This window comes from Cladophialophora immunda (assembly GCF_000835495.1).
Source record: "Cladophialophora immunda strain CBS 83496 unplaced genomic scaffold supercont1.7, whole genome shotgun sequence".
Lineage (NCBI taxonomy): Eukaryota > Fungi > Ascomycota > Eurotiomycetes > Chaetothyriales > Herpotrichiellaceae > Cladophialophora > Cladophialophora immunda.
In genome coordinates, this window is record NW_015622547.1 from 1,508,617 (window position 1) to 1,530,410 (window position 21,794).

A 21,794-nucleotide genomic window follows, 5' to 3' on the forward strand; every position below is an offset into this window, starting at 1 on the left:
ACCTCCTGGATTGTGGCGGCGGGGGTGGCGGGAAGGGAGTGTAGGGAGAGAAGGGGCAGAAGGGGGAGGGGTTTTCTCGGCCTCATTAGCCTCAAAAGGATTCAGGTGTCGGTGTAGGACGTCGAGCCTCTCGATGAATTGGCCATAGCCTTGTACAATCAAAAATTTACATGAGATCTCTGGAGTAGCTGATGAAACTCAATACATCATGTCTTACAACGAACTTGCGGGGCGAACTTTTATCGTCACTGGTGCTGCTTCGGGCATGGGCAAAGCGCTCTCGCTGTTGCTTGCCGAGCAAGGTGCAAATGTGGCCTTGTTGGACCTCCAACCATCCGAGGCCGTTGCGGAGGCGGTCGAAGCTGCTGGTGGTCGTGCTTTGACTTTGGCATGCAACGTGCAGAATGCTCAGTCTGTCAATGATGCGACCAAAGCCGTGGTCGATCATTTTGGCGATTTGCATGGTATCCTCCCGATGGCATCTCGGGTTCACTTCGTCACCTGTGCTGATCGATGTCAGGTGCGGCTAATATGGCTGGTATCGCTTTCACCAAAAAAACGAGCATTGCGCAATTTCCGCTGGAAACCCTGGATGATGACGATTGGGATATGATCATGAAAACCAATCTAGACGGAGTAAAGAACTGCCTCCGCGCACAGCTGCGGGAAATGAAAGGAGCCGGATCAATTGTGAACGCCGCAAGCATTGCCGGTCAAATGGGAGCCTCTGGCTGTTCGCCCTACATCTGTAGCAAATGGGGTGTTATAGGCATCACGAAGACGGCAGCCAAAGAAGCGGGCAAGCGGGGAATTCGAGTGAATGCGGTCGCCCCGTACGTATTTACTTTGTCGAAATCAATGGAGGGCAACAATGGCTAACGTGTAAGCAGAGGCATTATCCAGACCCCTCTTACAGCACCAGCTAACCCAGCCCGAGCGGCTGCCCTCGCTGCCACAGCTTTGGGTCGTATGGGTCAGCCTGAAGAAGTGTCGAGGACAATCCTATTCCTTTTGAGTGATCAGTCCAGTTTTATTACCGCATCGGTAAGTTGTATGACCTCGTTTCGAATAGAGCACTAAGGGCAAATCAGGTTGTGAATGTTGACGGTGGATACTTTTGAACACAGTGCCAGCTTCATCTAGACAAAATAATTTAGAACAGCCAGTCCCCCTTTACGGACAATAGAAAAGCGAAAAATACCTCCTTAGCCTTCACAACTTATATTTCAAGGATTCTCTATTGATGCTATCCTAGGATTTCCGCAAGCAATGGCCTAGAACGACAGAGTATAATCGTCCATATTTGGCTTCCGAACCCAAGAGTGATATTCATCGCTTGTCCAGGGCATATTGACTCCCTGTCTTCCGTATTTATTGACAAAGTAGCTCGTGGGATCCAATTCCCAAATAAGCTTGCTGTTAGCAATGTCGAGCTTTGCATTGTAATCTTCATAGACTTCTAGCTTGACTTCGGCTGACCTGACGCCGTTCTCAATCATCGAGACAATCATTGCAATTGCATAGCGGCCCCAAATCTCCGACCATGAATGAAGACTAGGACCTCCACGTGGCTGGTGATTAGGTCCGTAGAGGGTGAACAGGTTTGGGAAGCCGGGAAGTGCCAGTCCTAAGTATGAACGTGCTCCATCCTTTGCCCATAATTTTTCCAGGGTCATGCCGTCGCGGCCATGGTATTTGCAAGGGAAGAGATATTCAGTGGGTTTAAATCCACATCCCAGCACAACAAGGTCAAACTCCCGCTCCACTGAGTCTGCCGTGCGAATACCCTTCGGCGTGAAACATTTAATGTGCTCGGTGACAAGTTCCGTATTATCACGCATAAGGGCATCATAGAAACCGTTGTCCACCACCAGTCGACGTACCAAAGGGGCTTGCTTCGGAGTCAGTGATTGGACGAGTTGTTCGTTGTTGTTGACTTTAGTCCGAATGTACTGCGACAAACCCTTTCGCATCTGGTCATTCCGAGCATTGATCAAACCTCCTTGTGCTCGCCACTCCGGATCATCCACCTGGAGAGGTGGTAGCTGCATACCTCGGAGGTAGCCCGCATATCCGTGCCAGTTACCGTAATATGGCATGTTCTCCAAGATCCATGAAAGTGTAGGTGGCACTGTGTCCCGGTAGCCTTCATATGGGGCAATCCAGTTAGGCGTTCGCATGTAGACGGACAATTGCTTCGCCTCTCGCGCCATCTCGGGGATAAGCTGGGCACCACTCGAACCGTTACCTATCACAGCCACACGTTGGCCCTTGTAAGGGACGCTATGGTCCCATGCTGTGGTGTGGAACATGTGGCCCTTGAAATCCGTGATTCCAGGAATATCTGGGAGGTTCGCAGTGGCAAAGAGACCACCTGCACTGATGATGTAGTTCGCTTCTAACGACATATCTTCGGCGTCAGAAGTGGTATTTGTCGCCCTCAAAGTCATCTTCCATACTTTTCTTTCTTCATCCCATGTGGCAGCCACAAGCTCGCGGTTGAAGACACATTTCCCAGTAACGTTGTACTTGGTGGCGACATGTTGAAGGTAATCCCGTAGCTCCGACGCCGTAGGGAACATGTGTTTCCAACGGTAACCCTTTTCAAACTTGTACTGAAAGGTGAATCCCAACGTATCAACACGTGCCTCTGGGTACGTATTGAGTAACCAAGTGCCACCTACGGCAGATTGGCGTTCGATGACGGTGTACGGAATCCCGAGATGATCCAGAGACACGGCGGTGGATATCCCACAGATCCCGGCACCGACAATGACAACATGATATGTTGAAAGTTTCTCAGGTGGCGGCGGCTTGGACCACTCTACCGCCCGTGGAAAATCTTGAAATGCAAGTTCTTCGAACCCCAGAGCTAATTCAGCATCGTTTGGGGGGTTTTTCTTTCCACAAAAAAGCTTCATCAGAGTGACAGCCTCCTCGAAGGGAGGTTGGTGACTTTGAACGGCAGAGACATTTCGTTTTTGATTCAGAAGCCATGATAACACCTTTTCTCTCACAACAGATTCATCATCTTTGGACAGGTTGTAGTCCATCATCGCCCCACCGCGTATGAGCTCCTTTTCGACGTTCATCTGTGCCAACGATTCATCTGAAGTCAGTTGATAGAGTGCCAGGCGCAAAGCATTGGCATTAGCCTCTTTGACGGCGTCCCTTATGAAATCTTCGGTGACTGCCCACTTTGGAGTAGGTACGTCCTCAGCACATTCTGGCAGCGATATTGACCCCATGATCAACTCGCTTATTGATATCCAGGAAGTTCTCTTTCCCAAAGGCGATTGTCTCGAGGTGTCTCGAGGTTAATTTCAACTTATCGAGAGAGCCCCCTGCTTTTTGACTTAAAAGGGTCATTTAGGAGCCTTCCCAGACTCAGCCAGTGTCAAATCAAGCCATGGACAAACTCGGAAACTGCATGGCGGAATTCGGGAATGTTCAGCGAAAACCTGTATCCCTCACGCCACCAATCGCCCAAGTTACCCTCCCTCTAAACCCCCTTTGCAATTCACAGATAGCACTTCCGCTGCTAAGCCTACCTCCCGGTGCAAAGTCCTATCCTTGGGGTTTACAAGCAGTGACAGCGTCAATTCCGGACACAATCTCACTGCCTAGTGAGCATTAACACATGGAGTGAAGGAAATAACAAAAAATGAATGGTAAAGGCAAATTTCAATGCTCATTTGAAAACTATACAGTTGTTGCAGCATCACATTGTGTTATCAAGTAGAACTATGTGCTTGAAATTAGCGTCAGGTCGCAAAATAGAATGTAAATCCGGCACAATAACTCACCTAATAAACGTAGTTTTGGGCTCGGTGTAGTGTCTCAATGCATACTCTCCGAGCTCTCGACCGTACCCACTTTGCTTGAAACCCCCATTGGGAGCTTGCGGCCCAATCATGATGGCACAGTTGACACAAACAGTCCCAGCCTTGACCTTGGAACTCACACGAAGAGCTCTATTTAGGTCTTTCGTGAAAACGGCTCCTAGCGAAAGCGTCAGTGAGATCACGGTTCAGGGCATGGAATCATCGGCTAACCGGACAATCCGTAGTGAGTATCGTTGGCCTTCTGCAGAGCCTCCTGCTCTGTCCCAAAAGTAGTCACGCAAAGAACTGGTCCAAAGATTTCTTCCCGGTAGATAACAGCATCCTCAGGGGGGTTGAGGAAGATTGTTGGAGGAACGTAATACCCCTTCCCTGGGTAATCTTCACTGCCAGCGAGCACAGTTGCTCCGCTCTGCTTTCCAGCCTCAATGTACCCTCTGACCCTATCATATTGGAACTTGTCAATGATGGGTCCATAACTGGACCGTCCGTCCTGTGGATCCTGTCCGAGAGTGATGGACTCGAATCTTGCCTTAAGTTTAGATATGAACTCGTCTCTGATTGAGTCCTGGATCAAAATTCGAGATGTTGCGGCACAAACCTGACCAGTTCCTACAGTGATGCCCGCAACAGCCCAGAACATGGCCTTTTCCAAGTCACAGTCATCGAAGATAATCATTGGGCTTTTCCCCCCAAGCTCTAGGGTCACGCGTTTCATGTTGCTCTTTGTTGCTGCTTCCTGAATTTTCCGTCCAGTTATCGTAGAGCCAGTGAAGGACACCTTAGCGACTTTCATATGGCTCGCCAGACATGCGCCGATTTTTCCATCGCCTGCGTTCGTCAGCGAGAAGTTGTGCGTAGGGCTTTTGGCAATGACTACCGACCAGGGAGTATCTGGAGCACGCCGGCAGGAAATCCCGCTGCCTCTACCAAGTAGCCAACAGCAAGAGTACCAAATGGTGATTTCTCTGACGGTTTGATAATGCATGTGTTCCCGCAGGCCAGGGCGGGCCCGGCTTTCCAGGCGAGAAAATGAAGGGATCCGTTCCAGGCCGTGATGCCCGCACACACTCCCAGAGGCTCCTGGGTAATGATCTTGTAGAAACCATCGTCGGCAGGATATACGTCTCCCTTGATTTTGTCCGCCCAACCTGCATAGTCTTTATGCAAAGGAGACATTCGTTATTTTGACATCCTCCTAAGAAGAAGGAAAAAGAGTCAAAGAAAAGAGACAAGGACCTACATTGAAGAACCTCTGCGCTCATTCTCACGTCTCGTTCAACATCAGTGATTGGTTTTCCCGATACCACACTCTCGAAATACGCGATCTCCACAACGTGGTCATTCATCAAGTCCGCTAGTTTTCGGATGCATTGCCCCCTTTTCGCACTTGTGAAACTGGACCAAGGACCGGACTCGAAAGCCTCTGTCGCACATGCCACGGCCTGTTCGAGGTCTTCCTCACTAGCTGAGCATAGAGATACTTCCAAATCGAGTTCATTTTTGGGATTTAAGAATTTCAGCTTCTCCCCGGATCCACCAGTCCACTATTTAATCGTTAGCATTTCTACATAACCCGAGGAATCAGGTAGGAAGACTTGATTATTGACGAAAGGTCTCTCAGGTATGTCCTTCTGAGTAAACAGCTTACACGCCATCGTGTGGTTGCAGCCGAGGACTCGATACACGCTGGCAGTGTATTGTTGATGGAGTTGAGCTACTTTTTGTACCCTATGGTATGCACTAATGCCCCGTCACCACCTGGTCCCTAGCGACAAGCGACGAAGTGGTGCGGAAATCGACTTGGAAAGAGAGAGCTCAAATTCCGTCCCAAGTCTGACTCGGGGCTACGGGGAATTACAGGGACCATTGGCATTCCTTTTTGTCCCCTCGAGCATTGCAGTTGGAAAAAGATGTCCATATTACGAATGTATACTCTAAATTCTTTTACTGCGCTGAGCAGCAGTAGCAAAAAGAAGCTCCTATGAATCCTTCCGTCCTGGCTATGTCTGATATACAGTCTTACTATGAGGGTTCAGGCAAGAGTCTTATCCTCTGCCTTTCTAGAGGTTAGATATTCTCTCTTGGGAGGATACAAGGGCGCCTACATGACATTTGTCCATAAGTTTGGTCTCTGGGTTTGCCTCAAGCCGGGATTAAATCAATGTCGGTCTTATATATCCCAACGGTATACAATTCGCCCGACCGTCTTACCAGCAGTTACATCGGAGACACCCTGATTTATTGCGCTCACTTGCTTGACCTTGACGGGAATCCAGGTCAGTAAGTTCGAATAGAATTTGGTCAAAAGAATGTTACCTCGTATATCGGCTTGATGCCCAGATCCGCAGCAACTTGAAGGGCCTCCACCAACTCTTTCTTGTTCCCTTGGTTTGTAGCTCCGATAGTGTAAGCGAGCAGTGACAGGAGGACTGAAGATCAACATGAGAATCGACTTACTAATGATACTAATTTCCCTCAAAACCATTCCGAGGACTTTTCAAATGAAGTCGTGTCAGCGCATTCGTATCCGCGATACGTGCACACCAAATATACACAAGGACGTCTAGGCTCGCGAACTTACTATCGATTGGGACTGGGCCGTGCGGAACTCCAATTATGATAACCTTCCCGCCAGTTGCAGTGGCTTTGATGCCAAAGTCATAAGCTGCTGCGACGCCAGTCACCACAATTGTGCATCCTGTTTGAACGATTTCGACTTTGGAAGAATCCTTCGAGTTTACTGTCTTGACAGCACCACATCTTAGTGCAAGGTCGAGCTTGTCTTGTGCAATGTCACCTGCGCCAGATATTAATAAAGCCCTATCAACCATGAAGGCTACCAGGAAGGGGTGAGTTACTTGCAATGACACGGTAGCCCATCTTGGTAGCGTACTGAATCACAAGGTGGCCTAAACAGAGGCGTTAGTTTTCAGGAAGACAAATAATCGACTCGAAGCAAAAGGAAAGAGTCTGTACCAACGCCTCCGCAACCAACAACATTGAGCCATGAGCCACCTGGTAAATATTGAAAAGCCTTCTTCACTGCTCCGTACGCCGTGATCCCAGCACAGAGAAGTGGAGCCGCTCTGCAGAACTCACAGCTGTTAGAGGAGTTTAAAGTGTCTCTTCGTGAAGTATAGGGCAAAAATCTGCATCCACTCACTCCTCATCCCCCAAAATATCCGGAATTTTTACTGTTGACATCGGATCGCAAATACAATACTCGGAGAATCCTCCGCAGCCAGCTGTGCTGTCAAAGCCGACATTGATGCGCTGCTCACAATAGCGATGGCTTCCGCTTAAGCAGTTCATACATTCCTCTGGAGGTGAAGCGTCAACTCATGTGCCGTGAAAGATGTCCAGGGGTGTCTCACGACAGGAGCGCGATGCTGGCATCCAACCAACTCTATCACCGACTTTGAAACCTATGACGGCGCTCCCGACTTTATCGACAACACCCACAGCTGCGTAGAACATCCATGAAGTCAGCCAAATTATGTCCATGACACGGGCAACCTATTTATGCCATGGTAAGGAAGGGTAGTCACCTACGCTCATGCCCAGGACAGTAAGGAATTTTGGCAGTGTCTATATGACCCATAAACCCCATGACATCGCTCATGCAAAGGGAGCAGGCTGATACTTTCACGAGTAACTCGGTGGCTTTCGGTGTCGGAACTGGGAGCTCATCTTGGATCTCAAGAGGTTTGTTGTACTAGCCACATATTTTATCAACATACAAGTTCTTCGTCGTGCAACTGGAACCCACACACTTCTACCACCACCACTGACTTCATGGCTTCTGGCTTTTTCAAAAGTTTGTGTCAAAAAAGGCAAGAAAAGTGATACTTGGTTTAGTTGAACGCAGAGCAGGTTACTGCTGCCGGACTTGCGGTATGGAGCTTCAGGTCGAAAGATTCTGTGAAGTTTGACGCAGTCATGTGTTTCCTGTCGTTATTGTCATTGTTTTCATGGGTCAGAGAGGACTCATGTTCGTGCTTCCTTTACCCCCAAAAACCGGCTTTTCCTCCAAATTCCTATCATTCCGGAGCTTGAAACCTTGATTCAAGAGGAGATGGGGTGTTCAAAGTTTAACTCCCATATACGGCAAGGTATTAATCAACTGATTCCGGGAGAACCTCCGCTGAATGCCCCAGACTCGCGCTAGTAACCCCATTGTTGATAGGATTACTTGTATGGTCAGACGGTCCCCAGGACCCTCTGTAGAATGCATCCTATTCCTCCATTGAGTCGCACAGATCACTGATGTTAGTCATGAAAGTGAAAGAGGCACATGATGGATCTCGAAGGGCGCCAAGGGACGTCAGACCATATAGTCTCAACAGCTTGCTACTGAGAGTAGCATCTTTGAGATTCAAACTCCTATAGATTATTCGAAGAATCAACAGGCTGTACGCAGACTCAATGGATACAATTGTTGTGATTTTGGCGAGGTGGGACCCCCGCCGGAAATGTCGACATTTCCGAACTAAAAGGGAAGCCGACCAAAGAGCCGCGTTCTTAAGATGTGTTGATACACTCAGAGTTGCGGGCTGGGGCACTACCGCAATTACTGATACCTTTCTCGTTGACTCCAGTCTCACACTTTTGACGTTGGAGTTATGAAACTAAGTGAATATGAGAGCCGCTTTAAATACATCAAGCTCGAGCGCGAAGATGGCATATTACAGTTGACGCTGCACGACAGGGGCAGGGAGGCGAGGTTTGGCGCAGCAGAAGGAGGCCTCCACACCGAACTACCCGAGGCCTTCTTCTGCATCAATCATGACCCGGAAAACAAGGTCGTCATCTTGACTGGAATGGGTGACTCTTTTCTCGCCCAATGGGACCTGGAGAACCGGCTTGACCCATCCCAGCTCAACGCCGCAACATGGCACCGGATCTACAAGGAGGGTAAAGAGCTCCTGATGAACTTGTGTGATGTTGAAGTCCCTATGATTGCTGCTGTCAACGGGAATTGTTTCATCCACCCGGAGCTCCCGACTATGTGCGACATCGTCTTGGCCTCAGAAACAGCATCCTTTGCAGACAAAGGGCACCTGTCAGGTACCGGCACTGTTCCTGGGGATGGTGTGCACATCTGGTGGCCCATGCTTCTGGGACCGAATCGTGGACGAACGTTCCTGATGCTAGGCGAAGAGATTAGCGCTCAAGAGGGCAAAGCTCTGGGCTTTGTCGCAGAGGTTCTACCCCCGGATCGCCTCTTGGACCGTGCCTGGGAGCTTGCTCGTACACTTGCCAAGAATCATCCACTCGTACTGCGCTATACGCGGATCGCCTTGGCTCAACATATCAAGAGACGCCTGCACGACGACCTCGGCTATGGGCTGCAGTTGGAAGGCCTCGGCGTATTGGCCTCTCGATCCGTCGCCAGGGGTCATGGTTGACTGGAATTCGAGATATATTCCATGAGTGATTTCGTTCGACCCCTTTTCATGCCGCGTACTGGCAAGGAGACCTCTGAAAATAGAGTATCCTCTACTGGCCGATCCTCTCTTACAAGTGTTCAAACGAGCCTCGGCTTTCACTCGCGAACTCAATGTCGCTACATACTTCAAAAATTGATTTAGCAAAGATGTATGCAACTGTTGCGTCTATTTCGTTGTAGTCGGACAAAAGAAGGGGCGGAATTGCTTCCTTGATGAATGTAAACTTCACACAATACCGAAATTCCGGACCATTTCATCTCGTCTCTAAATGACCCTCGTCTGGAATCGATCTGCAAAGAGACATTCTAATGCATCTATATAAGAGGGCCCCCTTCACTCACCGTTCTGGTTGATTGGCACGACAGACACTATTCTTCGACACTTATAACAACAGGCCCCCTTTTCGACCATGGTGTTTACCGTTATCATCACAGCCAGTAAAGCGGCGCACCTGTCAGCGGAACAGTTCAAGGAACACTATGAAACAAAACATGCTCCACTCGTCAATTCACTATGCGACGCACGCTATAAGCCGCTTGTCTATCGACGACACTATACCGCTCGCCCGGATGGGCCCTCTATGCACCCTGACTTTGATGCTATGACGGTGCTTATTTTTGCGGATGAGCCAACGTACAGATCTTGGCAGGCTTCGCTAGCAGCTGGAGACAACAAGACTAAGATCCAGAGTGATTGTCTTCAATTTCTCAATATGGCAACCTACAAGACGTGCCCGGTTGAGGTTAGAGAATGAATAGATGGAAAAGAAGACAATTCCACAGGAGAGTGGAACATGACGTATTATAGCAAAATTTGAATGATCTTTTATGACCCTTGATCCAGAACACATTTTGGAGCAATTTGTTTCAGCTGAGGATACTACGTATTCTAAGATTTTTCACAAGTACTGGCCGCCATTCACGGCGAGGACAGAGGCAGTCATGTAACTGGCACGACCACTTGAAACCCAAACCAAAGCCTGGGCCAACTCTTCCGGGTCGGCCCATCTTCCAAGCGCATTTTGAGACGCTGAAGCTCTGAGTTCGTCCGCTTTCGACATATCGCTTATTCCATTATTGGATAGAATGCCGGTTTTGGTTGGACTGCCGTTGCCGTCTTCAGTCAAAACTTTCTTGCGCATCCCACATTACATGGATAGACGGGGACAAACCTACCCTGGGCAGACACAATTGACCCTGATCCCAAATTTGCCGTAGAATAGACCATCCTTTCATTCCGTTAGCCCTGACTGAGGACCGACCAACGAGCCGGCACAAGTACATACCGCCTTTGAGAGCCCCACAACACCGTGCTTGCTTGCGCAATAGTGAGGAAGCTCTTTGCGTCCAGTGAGGCCTGCCATGGACCCAACATTGACAATGCTGCCTCTCAGAGGGTAGTTGGAATCACTGTTCGCTCACTCGTGAGACGAGTACTTTGACGAGTATGAAATCGACACTCAGACCTTGACTTCAGTGGCTCTTGGTTCAGCATGGCCTTCAATTCGGACCTTTCACAGAAAAAGAGCCCTCGCAAATTCGTATGGTTATCCTTTTCCCACAGCTCGGTTGGCATATCTGCTGTCGTCGGGCCGAGGATCGTGATACCAGCAATGTTGGTTGCGTAGTCAACTCTCCCAAATTGCTGAACACACCCGTCTACCATGCTTTGTACCTGTTTCTCATCGGTATTGTCACACACGGCCGTGCGAACAGTGACTCCATCGGACACCACTTCTATCATTTTCTTGGTCTCTTCCAGGCCTTGGGCATTGATATCAGCTATGCAGATACGCTTGCAGCCTTCCTTTGCAAAGAGAATTGCTGTTGCCCGGCCCATACCTAGGATGATTTAGCGAAAGCCCTGTCGCCTCGTCCTTGGATGAGTGGCATTACCATGTCCCGCACCGGTCACTAAAGCGACACCAGGAAAATCGTAAGTAGCCATTGAAACTCTGGAGTTAAACAATATAAAGGGACAAAGTGTTGGCGCCGAGAAGAGTTTTGCCTCAGCTCTGTTCACGATTTGTCAAATAGATGTCACTAATTATGTATTTTCTGGGCGGTGTGGAAGTTAAGAATGGAAATGAAATCCACAGGTGGTCGGAATTGAAAGCGGAATAATCTCAGGCATTTTGCTATGGAAAAGAATGGAACCCACAGCCGCGTCAGTCCAACAAGTCAGAATATGCTTTCAGCATGTACTATATATGCTATTGCTAAGAGCCTTCTACCCGCACCTGCATTCACATTGATTAAAGACATTTTTCCGGTAGGATAGAAATCGCCTCCGCTTGAGAAAGCTTGACGCCGGTCCTACGTTGGCCCCTCCCCCGGATTAATTGAATTCCGAGACTCCAGAATTCCCTTCCGGATGTCTTTGAACTCGGAGAGCCTGAGACATTCATAAACGTCAGGAACAGCTGGAATTAAAAAGACAGATGAGAGTCCAAGACTCTGTGGAGTAAGACGAACAGCACCCTCAAATCATGTCTCAGGTAGCTTTCCCAGCTTTAGAAAGGTTAGACCAGATAATATCGCTGACCATACGCCAGGCCGGAAGCACACCATTAAATCTCAACTTTAACCATCTAGGCATTGCGGTACCGGACTGCGGCGAAGCGGCCAAATGGTATGCAGAGAATCTCGGATTTCGGGTGGTGACGGCGCTCCCTATATATATCAATCGTGACGATGAGCCTGACCATCCGGTGTTTGATATATACCCAGCGCACCTTCGGGAGGTTAAGATAATGGTTTTGAATATGGGAAACAATATTGCCTTTGAGATCTTTGAGTTCATTGACCCGAAGATGGAGCACCCGGCTACATTCGATATCACCCGGGGAGGGATGTTCCACTTTGCAATCACTCACCCATATCCGGACGAATTATGCGAACGAATTATCGCAGCTGGCGGCAAGAAAATCGGTAAAACTGTCTGTCGGTCTCCCCCTGATAGTGCACTCTATGTCCAGGATCCATGGGGAAACGTGATTGAAGTATTAAGCGCTGGTTTTGCAGCCGGATGGGTTAAACTGCGAGCTGGATGAACATGCCTGGTGATCACGGTGTAGGAGTTTCAGAGCTATAGGAAAGTCTTGACAGCCTCTGAAGAGATAGATTTTCAGGCTTCAGACAAATTGATTCCCCCCCTTGATGAGCATCCACAAAGCCGACTGGACAAGTTTGTTGCACGGGAGCCCGTCGGGAGCTTGGATATGCCTTCCCCCCACCCCCGCAAAAGTATATTCTTTCCCCAGACTAACTGATGAATTTCCGAGCAACAACTCTGGCGGGGCCTACACGCGTCCAGGCCACCGCCAAGTCCAGACCCAATGTTATCATAAAGCTTTGAGCTCACCAACACCAACTCGACTCATCAAGAGCGACTTCTTTCTGCTACACTTGCCACGATAGCTATGGAACGTCGAGATTCAGAAGACATCAAGGCCCAACACCAAGAATTGGAGGTCATGGCCGCGGACACGGACCAGGACATCGATATCATGGACACGGAAAAAGGTGGCAGCAACGTGACGGGCGCCCCAGAGGATGAGGATTTCGAATTTACCTTTGGAAAATTTATGGCCATGCTGGTGAGCCTGAAATCCGGGGTCCCATATCGTGACCTCCCGCTAACAGTCCTCAGGCATTTTCCCTTGGTTACGTGTCCGATAACTTTGTCACCCAGTTCACCGGGGCAACCTTAGGGGTTGTCAATCGTGATATCGGTGAGCATATAAGTTACCTTCGCATCTGATAGTCATGGCGCAGTGACTAACCCATAATCTTCTATTCTAGGTCCAAGCCCGAGCTATGTCTGGATGGCTCTGGGGCAGACCACTGGAACAGCTGCTTTAACTCCCATCGCTGGCCGATTTGGAGATATCTATGGACGTCGAAACTTTATCATCCTAGGTAATGTAATAGCAATGATCGGAACAGCCGTTGCAGCCACTGCGAAGGACATCAACACTATCATCGTCGGCTCGGTTCTGATTGGCATCTCCGGAGCGTTTCGCCAAATCTGCTGGAGTAGCTTAGGGGAACTTGTTCCAAAGGCCTGGCGCTCGTTCGCCTTTGGGGCGCTCTCCAGCACACTTTCAATCACCTCATCCTTCGGTCCCGTTGTCGGTAAGTTAGATGACGCAAGGTCCAGATAGGACCAGAGCTAACCCAGTGGTTGTTCTACGTTATAGCATTTTCCTTTATCGCAACGAGCACCTGGAGATGGATCTATTGGTTCCCATTCATCCTAGATGGAATTTCCCTAGTTATGACCATCCTCTGGTACCATCCAATGAACCAATATATCCATGAAATGGGCACCTCGACATGGCGCCAGATCCTTGAAACCGACTTCATCGGCTGTTTTACCTTTATCGCGGGCCTCGTCGTCTTTCTCTTGGGGCTCTCTTTTGGGGGCAGTGAATTTCCATGGTACGCCGTTCTTTCCGCTCACCAATTCTCTACTGACATTTCTAGGCGTTCGGCAGGCACACTAGCACCGATCGTCCTCGGATTCGTGGTACTTGTGATCTGTGCGTTCTACGAGGCGTACAGTAAGACCAAGTGGCCCATATTTCCACCTTCAATCTTCCGTGATGTCAGGGGCTTTACCTTGGTTCAGGTTGCAGTATTCCTCTACGGAATGTCCTTCTACGCCACTGCGGTCTTATGGCCTGCCCAGGTTCAAGCACTCTACACTACACCCGACGAGCCTTATAAGATCGGATGGTACTCCGGTGCAAGTGGTTTTGCCGGTCTAGTCTGGAGTATAACCGCTGGCATTATCCTGTCGAAGTTCCGACATGTTCGCCTACAGCTGATTTTCTATGTATTCGGAGTCCTCCTCTTCAGTGCTTGTCAAGCCACGGTTACGCCGACGAGCAACATCGGATCGACTATTCTGGTGGTCTTCCTCTTTGCTGTAGTTGCCGGTGTCAATATCGCAACGATCACAGTAGTCCAGACAACGGTCAAGCACGAGTTTATCGGTATTGCGACTGGAATTGTCTGTTGTTCTCGATCTGTGGGTGGATCGATTGCCCAGGTCATCTACACGACAATCTTGCACAACAAACTGGTCTCCAATGTGGCAACTGATGTGGCTGCTCCCTTGGTCTCCGCAGGAGTTCCACCAAGCACACTTCCTACGATCGTCGAGGCCCTTCTCACCGGAATATCCGGCCCACTCAAAAGTTTAACTCCGAGTCAACTCTTGATCGCAACAGAAGGACTGAAGAGGGCCAATGCCGCCGCTTTCCGCGTTGTCTATCTCGTGACGATCGCCTTTGGAACGATTGGTCTGATCGCGGTCTATTTCGTCAAAGACATTGATCACCTTTTGACTCAGAAAGTCGACATTAAGCTTCAGGAGGGCGCCATCATCCATTCTCACACAGACACTGGCGAGGGTCATATTATCCAGCAGAACGAGCGAAGCGCCTAGAATAACTGGCTTTGTGGGCGGAGCTGAAGCGCAAAGCCTTTGATGATGGTAGTGTTATGCTTAGGAGGACGACTGGACTGTGACTACTCTTTGTCAATCAGTCCTTAAATATGGGACAATTGACAAGACTGGATTTCGTTCCTTTCGCGTGTCGGTAGTTGGGGCAGGCAGACAAACGGTGTTCATGTACGATCCGAAGTACATTATTGCCTCGAAAGTATCAAAACTCACCGCTCTCTAACTACGTCTACCACTCGGTACATGAAAAATGGTTGACAATGATCGGCAACATTAATCGATCTGGGTGCCATCTCCCCGTGGCTAAAACCGCGGTATCTGTTACAATCCTCGACACGTTCCACGTGTGTGCTCCCAACGTGCTGCGGCCTTTCCCCCAACCGTGCCGTTAGCATCTTCATCTCCCGCAGCACCAATTTCGTGTTGGTTTTTGATGCACACAGAGATCAGTGTAGCAGCAAGTTCCAGTGTTGCCAGGATTGCAGTCAGGACCTCGCCTTTATTGTGGTCATGACTGCCAAGGGATTGGCAAGAATATCAAGCGATTTTATTGGTTCAGGAACATGGTGGATTCTATTAGGTCCTTGGGACCGTCTGACTATACAGCCTCGAGTAATTATCGAAGCGTCACTATTATATCGCTTGGTAACTGTACCAGTCACGATAGAGGGTCTCTCACCGTTACTAAACCGGTCTTGATACCATTTGAATAGACTACGGCCAGAAGGGTTTAATCTGAGCGTTGTATACTTGATATCCACAATAAGAGGCTCGTCGCCCAAAACTCGTTTTACAAATTAAAATTAATTTGTTTCACGTTGAATGGGACCAGAGTTTCTACCTAGGTAGCTTTTGTGCAATTTGAGACCACTCGCACGATACTTTCTGCAGAGAGAGGGAGAGAGAGAGAGAACGGAATTATGGGGAATGTGATAAGGCTCGGGTGAGAAGTTCCGGACGACGCGTACGACCATCGATGATTTCACCTTGGCCAACCAATCGACGGGGCTGTTATCGATCGAATTCTACAGCGCCGAGTCCCCTTGTTTCCGAATCTTCGTGTCTACACTGATGCATTCCGACCGTCCGGCCGTATACATTCTTGATTCCGGGGTGCAAACAAGCCTCTTGTCGGAGCCCATCGAGCCTTGTGGATATCTTCTGAAAGGTTGTCAATAGGGAAAATCGTGGAATCTGTCTAAGAGTTTCCATATTTGAAGCATATATCTGTACCCGACATATACAAAGAGGGGTAGACTCTGTTTGTACATTTCTGGTTGAACAGCCTAAATTGAGGGGGAATTTGTGTGTGTGTGTGTGTGTGTGTGTGTGTGTTGTATACCGACAACACCTCAAAAGAAAGCTCCATTTTGAAACGACTTTGGAAGACCTACGAAGAATGTGGACGGGCAAAGTGGCGGTTTTCACGAAGCCTGGTGAGCCTATACAAATCAGAGAGGAGAATACTGCAGAACCAGGTCCGGAGCAGATAGTGGTACAGATGGTAATGGCAGGCATTTGCGGAAGTGATGTTCATCGACTTTCAGGAGATATTCCAGAACCGCTGAAGCCTATATGTTTCGGACATGAGGTTGTTGGGAAAATAGTCGCACTTGGTAATGGAATCAGGTGTGATCGTGCAGGCAGGCCCATCGCTGTTGGTGATCTCCTCTACTGGCTTCCCTCCATGCCGTGTGGAAGTTGTTGGGAATGCAGCATATCCAATCCATTGCATTGCAAAAGTCTGAACTGGCCAGTTGCTGCAGGTGGACCAAATGCAGCAGGATTTCGCGAATACGCGACGCTCGGTCCCAGATGTACCTATATTCGCATCCCCTCTGGTACAAGTCCCGAGTCTGTCATCGCCTTTGGCTGCGCAATGCCCACAGCGTTAAGAGGGATTGGCAAACTCGGCCCCATTAATTCTCAGACAGATGTTGTGGTTCAGGGTGCGGGTCCTGTGGGACTGGCAGTGACTTTTCTTGTGAGCCTCGCAGGTGCTCGAACCATCACTGTCATCGGCGACCCTGCACATCGATTGGAGATCGCTCGCTCACTCGGAGCTACGCAGACTCTGTCGATTAGCGAGAGTGGAGTAGAACAGAGACATGAAAAGATCAAAGCATTCACAAACGGTCGTGGGGCGTCTATGGTGATAGAGGCCTCAGGGTCCAAGGCAGCTTTTCCTGAAGGTTTCAACTTACTTGGAATGAACGGGAAATACCTCATCCTCGGACTGTACTCTGGAAAGGCCGAAGCAGTGATCGATCCTGTACGCATCAACAACTACAATCTACACATCATTGGAAGCTTGGGCATTGAAACAGAGAACTATCTAAAGACGGTTGAGCTGGCAACAGTGCATGGAAAACTTCGAGACATGGATCGCTTGATAACCCACCGCTTCCCTCTTTCTTCAATCGAGGACGCCATTCAGTCAGTGGCTCAAGGAATCCCCGCAAAAGCCGTGATTGTGCCATGATCTCTTGAAATGGATACACGTTGATCAGAACGGACGAAAGGGCCGGCAATAGTAAAATTTTTGTGAGAGATTCCGTCCTCTTGTTAAATTGCACATCCTACGCCAAAGGTATCTCGATTATTCTTTCTCTCTGTCTATCTACCTACGCATGAAGGCTCCAAATAAGGGTTCAAAGATGGCGGATTCGTGTTTCAGCCTGGAAACATTCGATAAAGCCTGTCCTTGCGGCGCTACTGCTCGATGCAAAGTACCACAATGTTACTAGTGTTCTGGTTTAACCCCTTAATAACTCCCCACTTCTTTGTTCTGAACAGTATGCTTCTCTGATACCACAGCCTGGTCTTCACCCATGCCAATGACAAGGATATTTTCGGAATACATTTTCACCAGGGGCATACCGCAATATGATGCTTGCCCCCCATGAATGTTCGTCTAAGAATTCTATCACATCGTACACCTCTCCTTCAACGCTAAGCCAGCGTGACTACCAAGTGCAATGTTGGGCCACCTGATCGGCAGTGAGCATGGTGGCGAATCGGGTAATGTGGTCGAGAGTCCAAGAAGAGCAGACAAAGTTCTGCAGTCCTGGTCGAAGGTCAAGATGGCCTGAGCAAAGGTTCAGAGGGCCCGGTCCACGATATCTAAGAACCTCCATCAGTTTGAACTCCATGTTAGGAAAAGGGTGGCGAGGCTGGGCGGAATTCCCGGAATTCGGACAAAAATGAAGCCTCCGCGAAGTGATAGAAATTAACCCTGCATCTTTTGTCAACAATAACGAGCATGGACATAACATCGCCGAGATCAACACCTGAATTTTATTGTTATCTGGAGAAACTTGAGTAACCATGGGAAGCATTGCAAAGCCAATCTCTATCAAGCAAATCCATCCCACCTTCGCTGCTAGGATTGAAGGGCTAAATCTCTCCAACCCGATTAGCGATGCGCAGTTTGATCAGCTTCGCGATGCAGTCCACAAGTATGGTGTGGTAGTTATCAGGAAAGCAAACTTACCTGATGATACAGCCCACGTCGCCTTTTCTCGCCTGTTTGGCGAAGTCGAGAAGAGCAAGTACCGCAGCCCACACATGAGGAAGCTCGACGAGCCCGAGATCTTCGACATATCCAACCTAGACGAGAAAGGTCAGGTCGTGACCCATAGCAATGAAAAAAGGATTACTGCTATTCGGGGCAATGCTCTATGGCATGCCGACGGCTCATTCAATCCGCGGCGGACATACGTCTCTATTCTTCGGGCCGTGGAAATCCCGCCCAAGTCCATGGGTGGACACACTGAGTATGCCGACGCGCGCCAGGCTTACGATGATCTCCCACAAGCAACCAAAGACAAGATCAAGGACTTGGTGGTCGTGCACTCTTTCTATCATAATCGCAAGACCGCAAATCCAGACTCTCCGCTGTTCAAAGACGTCAACATCATGAGTATGCCTGTTGCTCGCCACAAACTGGTCACCATCCACGAGCCGACTGGGCGACCGATGCTATATGTCACATCCTATTCTTACTCGATCGAGGATATGCCACTCGAGGAAGGGCAAAAGCTCCTGAAAGAATTGGTGGACCACGCCAAACAACCCAGGTATGTCTTTGAGCACCATTGGGATTCACCAGGAGACGTGGTTATCTGGGACAACACGGCCGTTCTGCATCGTGCAACCTCGGGTGCGTACGAGGGCAAGCATGTCAGGGACATGAGAAGGACGTGTGTCATGGATTCAGGCACGCAGGCTTACGGGTTGAACGACCCCGAGCTTGCAAAGGACCAGGCAAACTCCAGCTAATCGCGTCGTGTTGACCCTGTATATGAGCACACACGTATAACAGAGAAAAAGCATTAGGTATTATGTGAAATTCGATGATAATTTGGAAACCAACGGACTCCTTTAATTTGCATTGAACACCTGCTCGACTAGTCATCCAATACTCCGCTCTCCATGAAATCGGATATGCGAACCAAAAATCGAGCTTGTGATGCCGGCCATGAAAATATGTTCTCGACGACTATCATAGAGTCAGTCACTCTGTCTTTGGCGAGTTTCAGAGCAAATTTGGTTCAGACAACAAAGCATTTGGTTTTGTTACTCTCTTCGTAACTAGCTGAGTGGTCAGAGCCTGGCGTGTGTCTATCAACAGCCCATGCTGATGTTCTACTAGGGTAAACTCAATTCAGCAAACTCCGGTCATTCTATACGAGTACGCGAGAGTTCGTCGGGTAGTCACAAGAAAACATTTCCGAGTTCACCGTGCACATAATTATGCAAATACCTAATTTGTAAACCCTCCCTAATGCAGAGTTGGAAAAGGCTGAGCCGCAGTCGATAATGCTGCGATCCACAATTCCGTGCTTCCAATGCGGGGGGCGGGGCCTCCAACAGTAAAGTACAATCTCGTGTTAAGATATCTTTGTATAGGGAATTTCGCGCACTCGGGGTACCAACTGGGTGACAGCGCCAAATTTCTAGCACTTCATCTTTCTGATATCTTCACCAAAGGTGTATCGTGAGCAAGAATGGCTCCTATTAAATTGGGACTCATTGGACTGTCAGCACAAGGGTGAGCCATAATTCATCTCGGTGTCCCAAAGCTAAATTTCCTACACGCAGCTCGTGGGCTTCGCAGGCACACTTGCCATACCTTCAAAAGACCAAGCTCTACCACATCAACGCACTCTTGAACAGCAGTACAGAATCTGCTGTAAAGGCCGCGAGAGCGTACGGTCTGGCTGAAGACGTCTCATGCCATAGCGATATTGATTCTCTTGTCCACGATCCAAATGTCGACGTCGTGGTCGTGTCTGTTAAAGCCCCCGACCACTATAAACTCGCGAAACCAGCGCTACAAGCTGGGAAAGATGTCTTTGTAGAATGGCCACTTGGTGCAAATCTAAAGGAAGCAGAGGAGCTTGCTGCACTCGCGACCTTACATAAGGTGAAAACTATGGTCGGCCTCCAGGCGCGCCAGAGTCCAAGTGTGAGAAAGGCCAGAGAAATGATTCAGAACGACGATCTAGGGGAGATTCTGGGTACAACCATGTTAGGCTCAGGGATTATCTTCGGGCCTACGACACCCTTTGACTTCGAGTATGGATGTCAGATTGAACGCGGTGCGAACTTGATCACTATACCTGCTGGCCACGCTATGGATGCGCTCTGCTATGTACTAGGCGAGTTTAAGGACCTACAAGCCACATTAGCAAACAATCGACCGAAAATGCCTCTTGTGGATGGATCAGGGCAAGTCGTGCGAACTGCGGAAAAGACCTCGCACGATTACGTGTCTGTACAGGGAAATCTGGTGCGAGGGGGAGTTGCGACGGTTGTCTACCAGGGGGGTTTCTCGCGAACCGAAAAGAACTTCTATTGGGAGATCAATGGGACCAAGGGTAGTTTGGTTCTCGAGGGCCCAGTGGGCCATCTTCAGATGTACCAACCCAAGCTCAGGTTTGTCAAAGCTCATCAAGGTGCGCAGCTGGAGGAGGTAGACGTCGAAAAAGCCGAAAACTTCGCATATAACGTTGGAAAGGCCTGGGATTCTTTCGCTGAGCAGGGCGAAGGGACTGTGACAACTTTTGAGGAAGCTCTTGTGAGGCACAAGATGATCGATGCAATATACCGCAGCAACGAGAAAGGGACTCGAGAGAGTTACATTTGAGCAGAGAAACCCCCCAGTAAGACTGATCCTTTCTTTCTTTGGCGGGTTTGAGACGCACTGTTCTCCATCCAATTCTTGTTCTGTCTGTCTGTACTGCTATCGCTGGGCTGCCGAGCGTTTTGCTTCCCATTACAATAGTTGCTTGACTGGGTGCGCTACATGAAGCGCATATTTGACCTTGTTGGAAGTACTTGTATTGCCCAGGGCTTACTCATTGATGTTTTTCCAAACCAGTGCTGGCTCTCGACAACTTCGATACCAAAAGCAGCTGGACGTCGCCAGTGCCTCCTTTGCATTAGTAGTATGCTAGGATGTGGGCCAGCTATGCAAAGTGGCGGTATGTGTTAGAGTCGTGAAGATATGTTCTGAGCTATTGGTGGTGATGTTGTTGATAGCGCGATTATATATGTCAAGTCGCTGAAGTTGAGTTCCGCTTTGTGGGCAGGGCAAGCATATCAACATATCGATATACTGTATGTTTCCTTTCCCGCTAGTCACGTGCTGCACGTGACCTAGCCTTACTCGCAGTTCATGTCCTACCTGCCAGGCTGCCACAGCCGGCAGACCTTCCCCTGGGCATCCCGCCCTCTGGTCGCATGAAAGGCCGTTTCTAACAGTGAGCTAGGTGTCAAATTACTTCGTCTTGGCATGTTTGCATTTCATACTCAGGCTGCAGCGCCTGAGGAAGCCCGCATAGGAATTTCGAAGAATGACAATTCGGTATACCCTTCTGTCTCTCTGACTCGGGCATCTCTGCTCAGGGCTAAGTATACTGCGATGGGAGCTTGGCTGGATCTGTCTTTGGCCCAACATGCAGCCCAATGTCAACGTTGAAAGGTCGTGGTTAGGGTGGTGCGACTTCGCCCGGCAGACAAA

The 21,794-nt window shown here is 49.2% G+C and overlaps 5 protein-coding genes across 5 annotated transcripts; 4 read left to right on the forward strand and 1 right to left on the reverse strand.

Moving 5' to 3' along the window:
• Window positions 1-208: 208 nt before the first annotated feature.
• PV07_11291 (uncharacterized protein) lies at window positions 209-1,121 on the forward strand (the record flags this gene model as incomplete). Its single annotated transcript, XM_016398713.1, has 4 exons — window positions 209-464; window positions 521-833; window positions 891-1,044; window positions 1,092-1,121. 4 exons carry the CDS (start codon window positions 209-211, stop codon window positions 1,119-1,121), a joined length of 753 nt encoding a protein of 250 aa, XP_016243275.1.
• Window positions 1,122-3,734: 2,613 nt separating this feature from the next.
• PV07_11292 (uncharacterized protein) lies at window positions 3,735-6,725 on the reverse strand (the record flags this gene model as incomplete). The annotated part of the gene is made up of 9 exons (XM_016398714.1): window positions 3,735-3,744; window positions 3,807-4,002; window positions 4,056-4,673; window positions 4,727-4,993; window positions 5,086-5,389; window positions 6,037-6,105; window positions 6,162-6,274; window positions 6,427-6,642; window positions 6,704-6,725. The coding sequence occupies 9 exons, from the start codon at window positions 6,723-6,725 to the stop codon at window positions 3,735-3,737; spliced, it is 1,815 nt and encodes a 604-aa protein (XP_016243276.1).
• A 2,979-nt stretch (window positions 6,726-9,704) lies between these two features.
• Window positions 9,705-10,049, forward strand: PV07_11293 (uncharacterized protein; the record flags this gene model as incomplete). The annotated part of the gene is made up of 1 exon (XM_016398715.1): window positions 9,705-10,049. One exon carries the CDS (start codon window positions 9,705-9,707, stop codon window positions 10,047-10,049), a length of 345 nt encoding a protein of 114 aa, XP_016243277.1.
• A 1,734-nt stretch (window positions 10,050-11,783) lies between these two features.
• On the forward strand, window positions 11,784-12,347 carry PV07_11294 (uncharacterized protein; the record flags this gene model as incomplete). Its single annotated transcript, XM_016398716.1, has 1 exon — window positions 11,784-12,347. One exon carries the CDS (start codon window positions 11,784-11,786, stop codon window positions 12,345-12,347), a length of 564 nt encoding a protein of 187 aa, XP_016243278.1.
• Window positions 12,348-16,274: 3,927 nt separating this feature from the next.
• PV07_11295 (uncharacterized protein) lies at window positions 16,275-17,249 on the forward strand (the record flags this gene model as incomplete). Its single annotated transcript, XM_016398717.1, has 2 exons — window positions 16,275-16,383; window positions 16,534-17,249. 2 exons carry the CDS (start codon window positions 16,275-16,277, stop codon window positions 17,247-17,249), a joined length of 825 nt encoding a protein of 274 aa, XP_016243279.1.
• Between the last annotated feature and the right edge of the window lie 4,545 nt (window positions 17,250-21,794).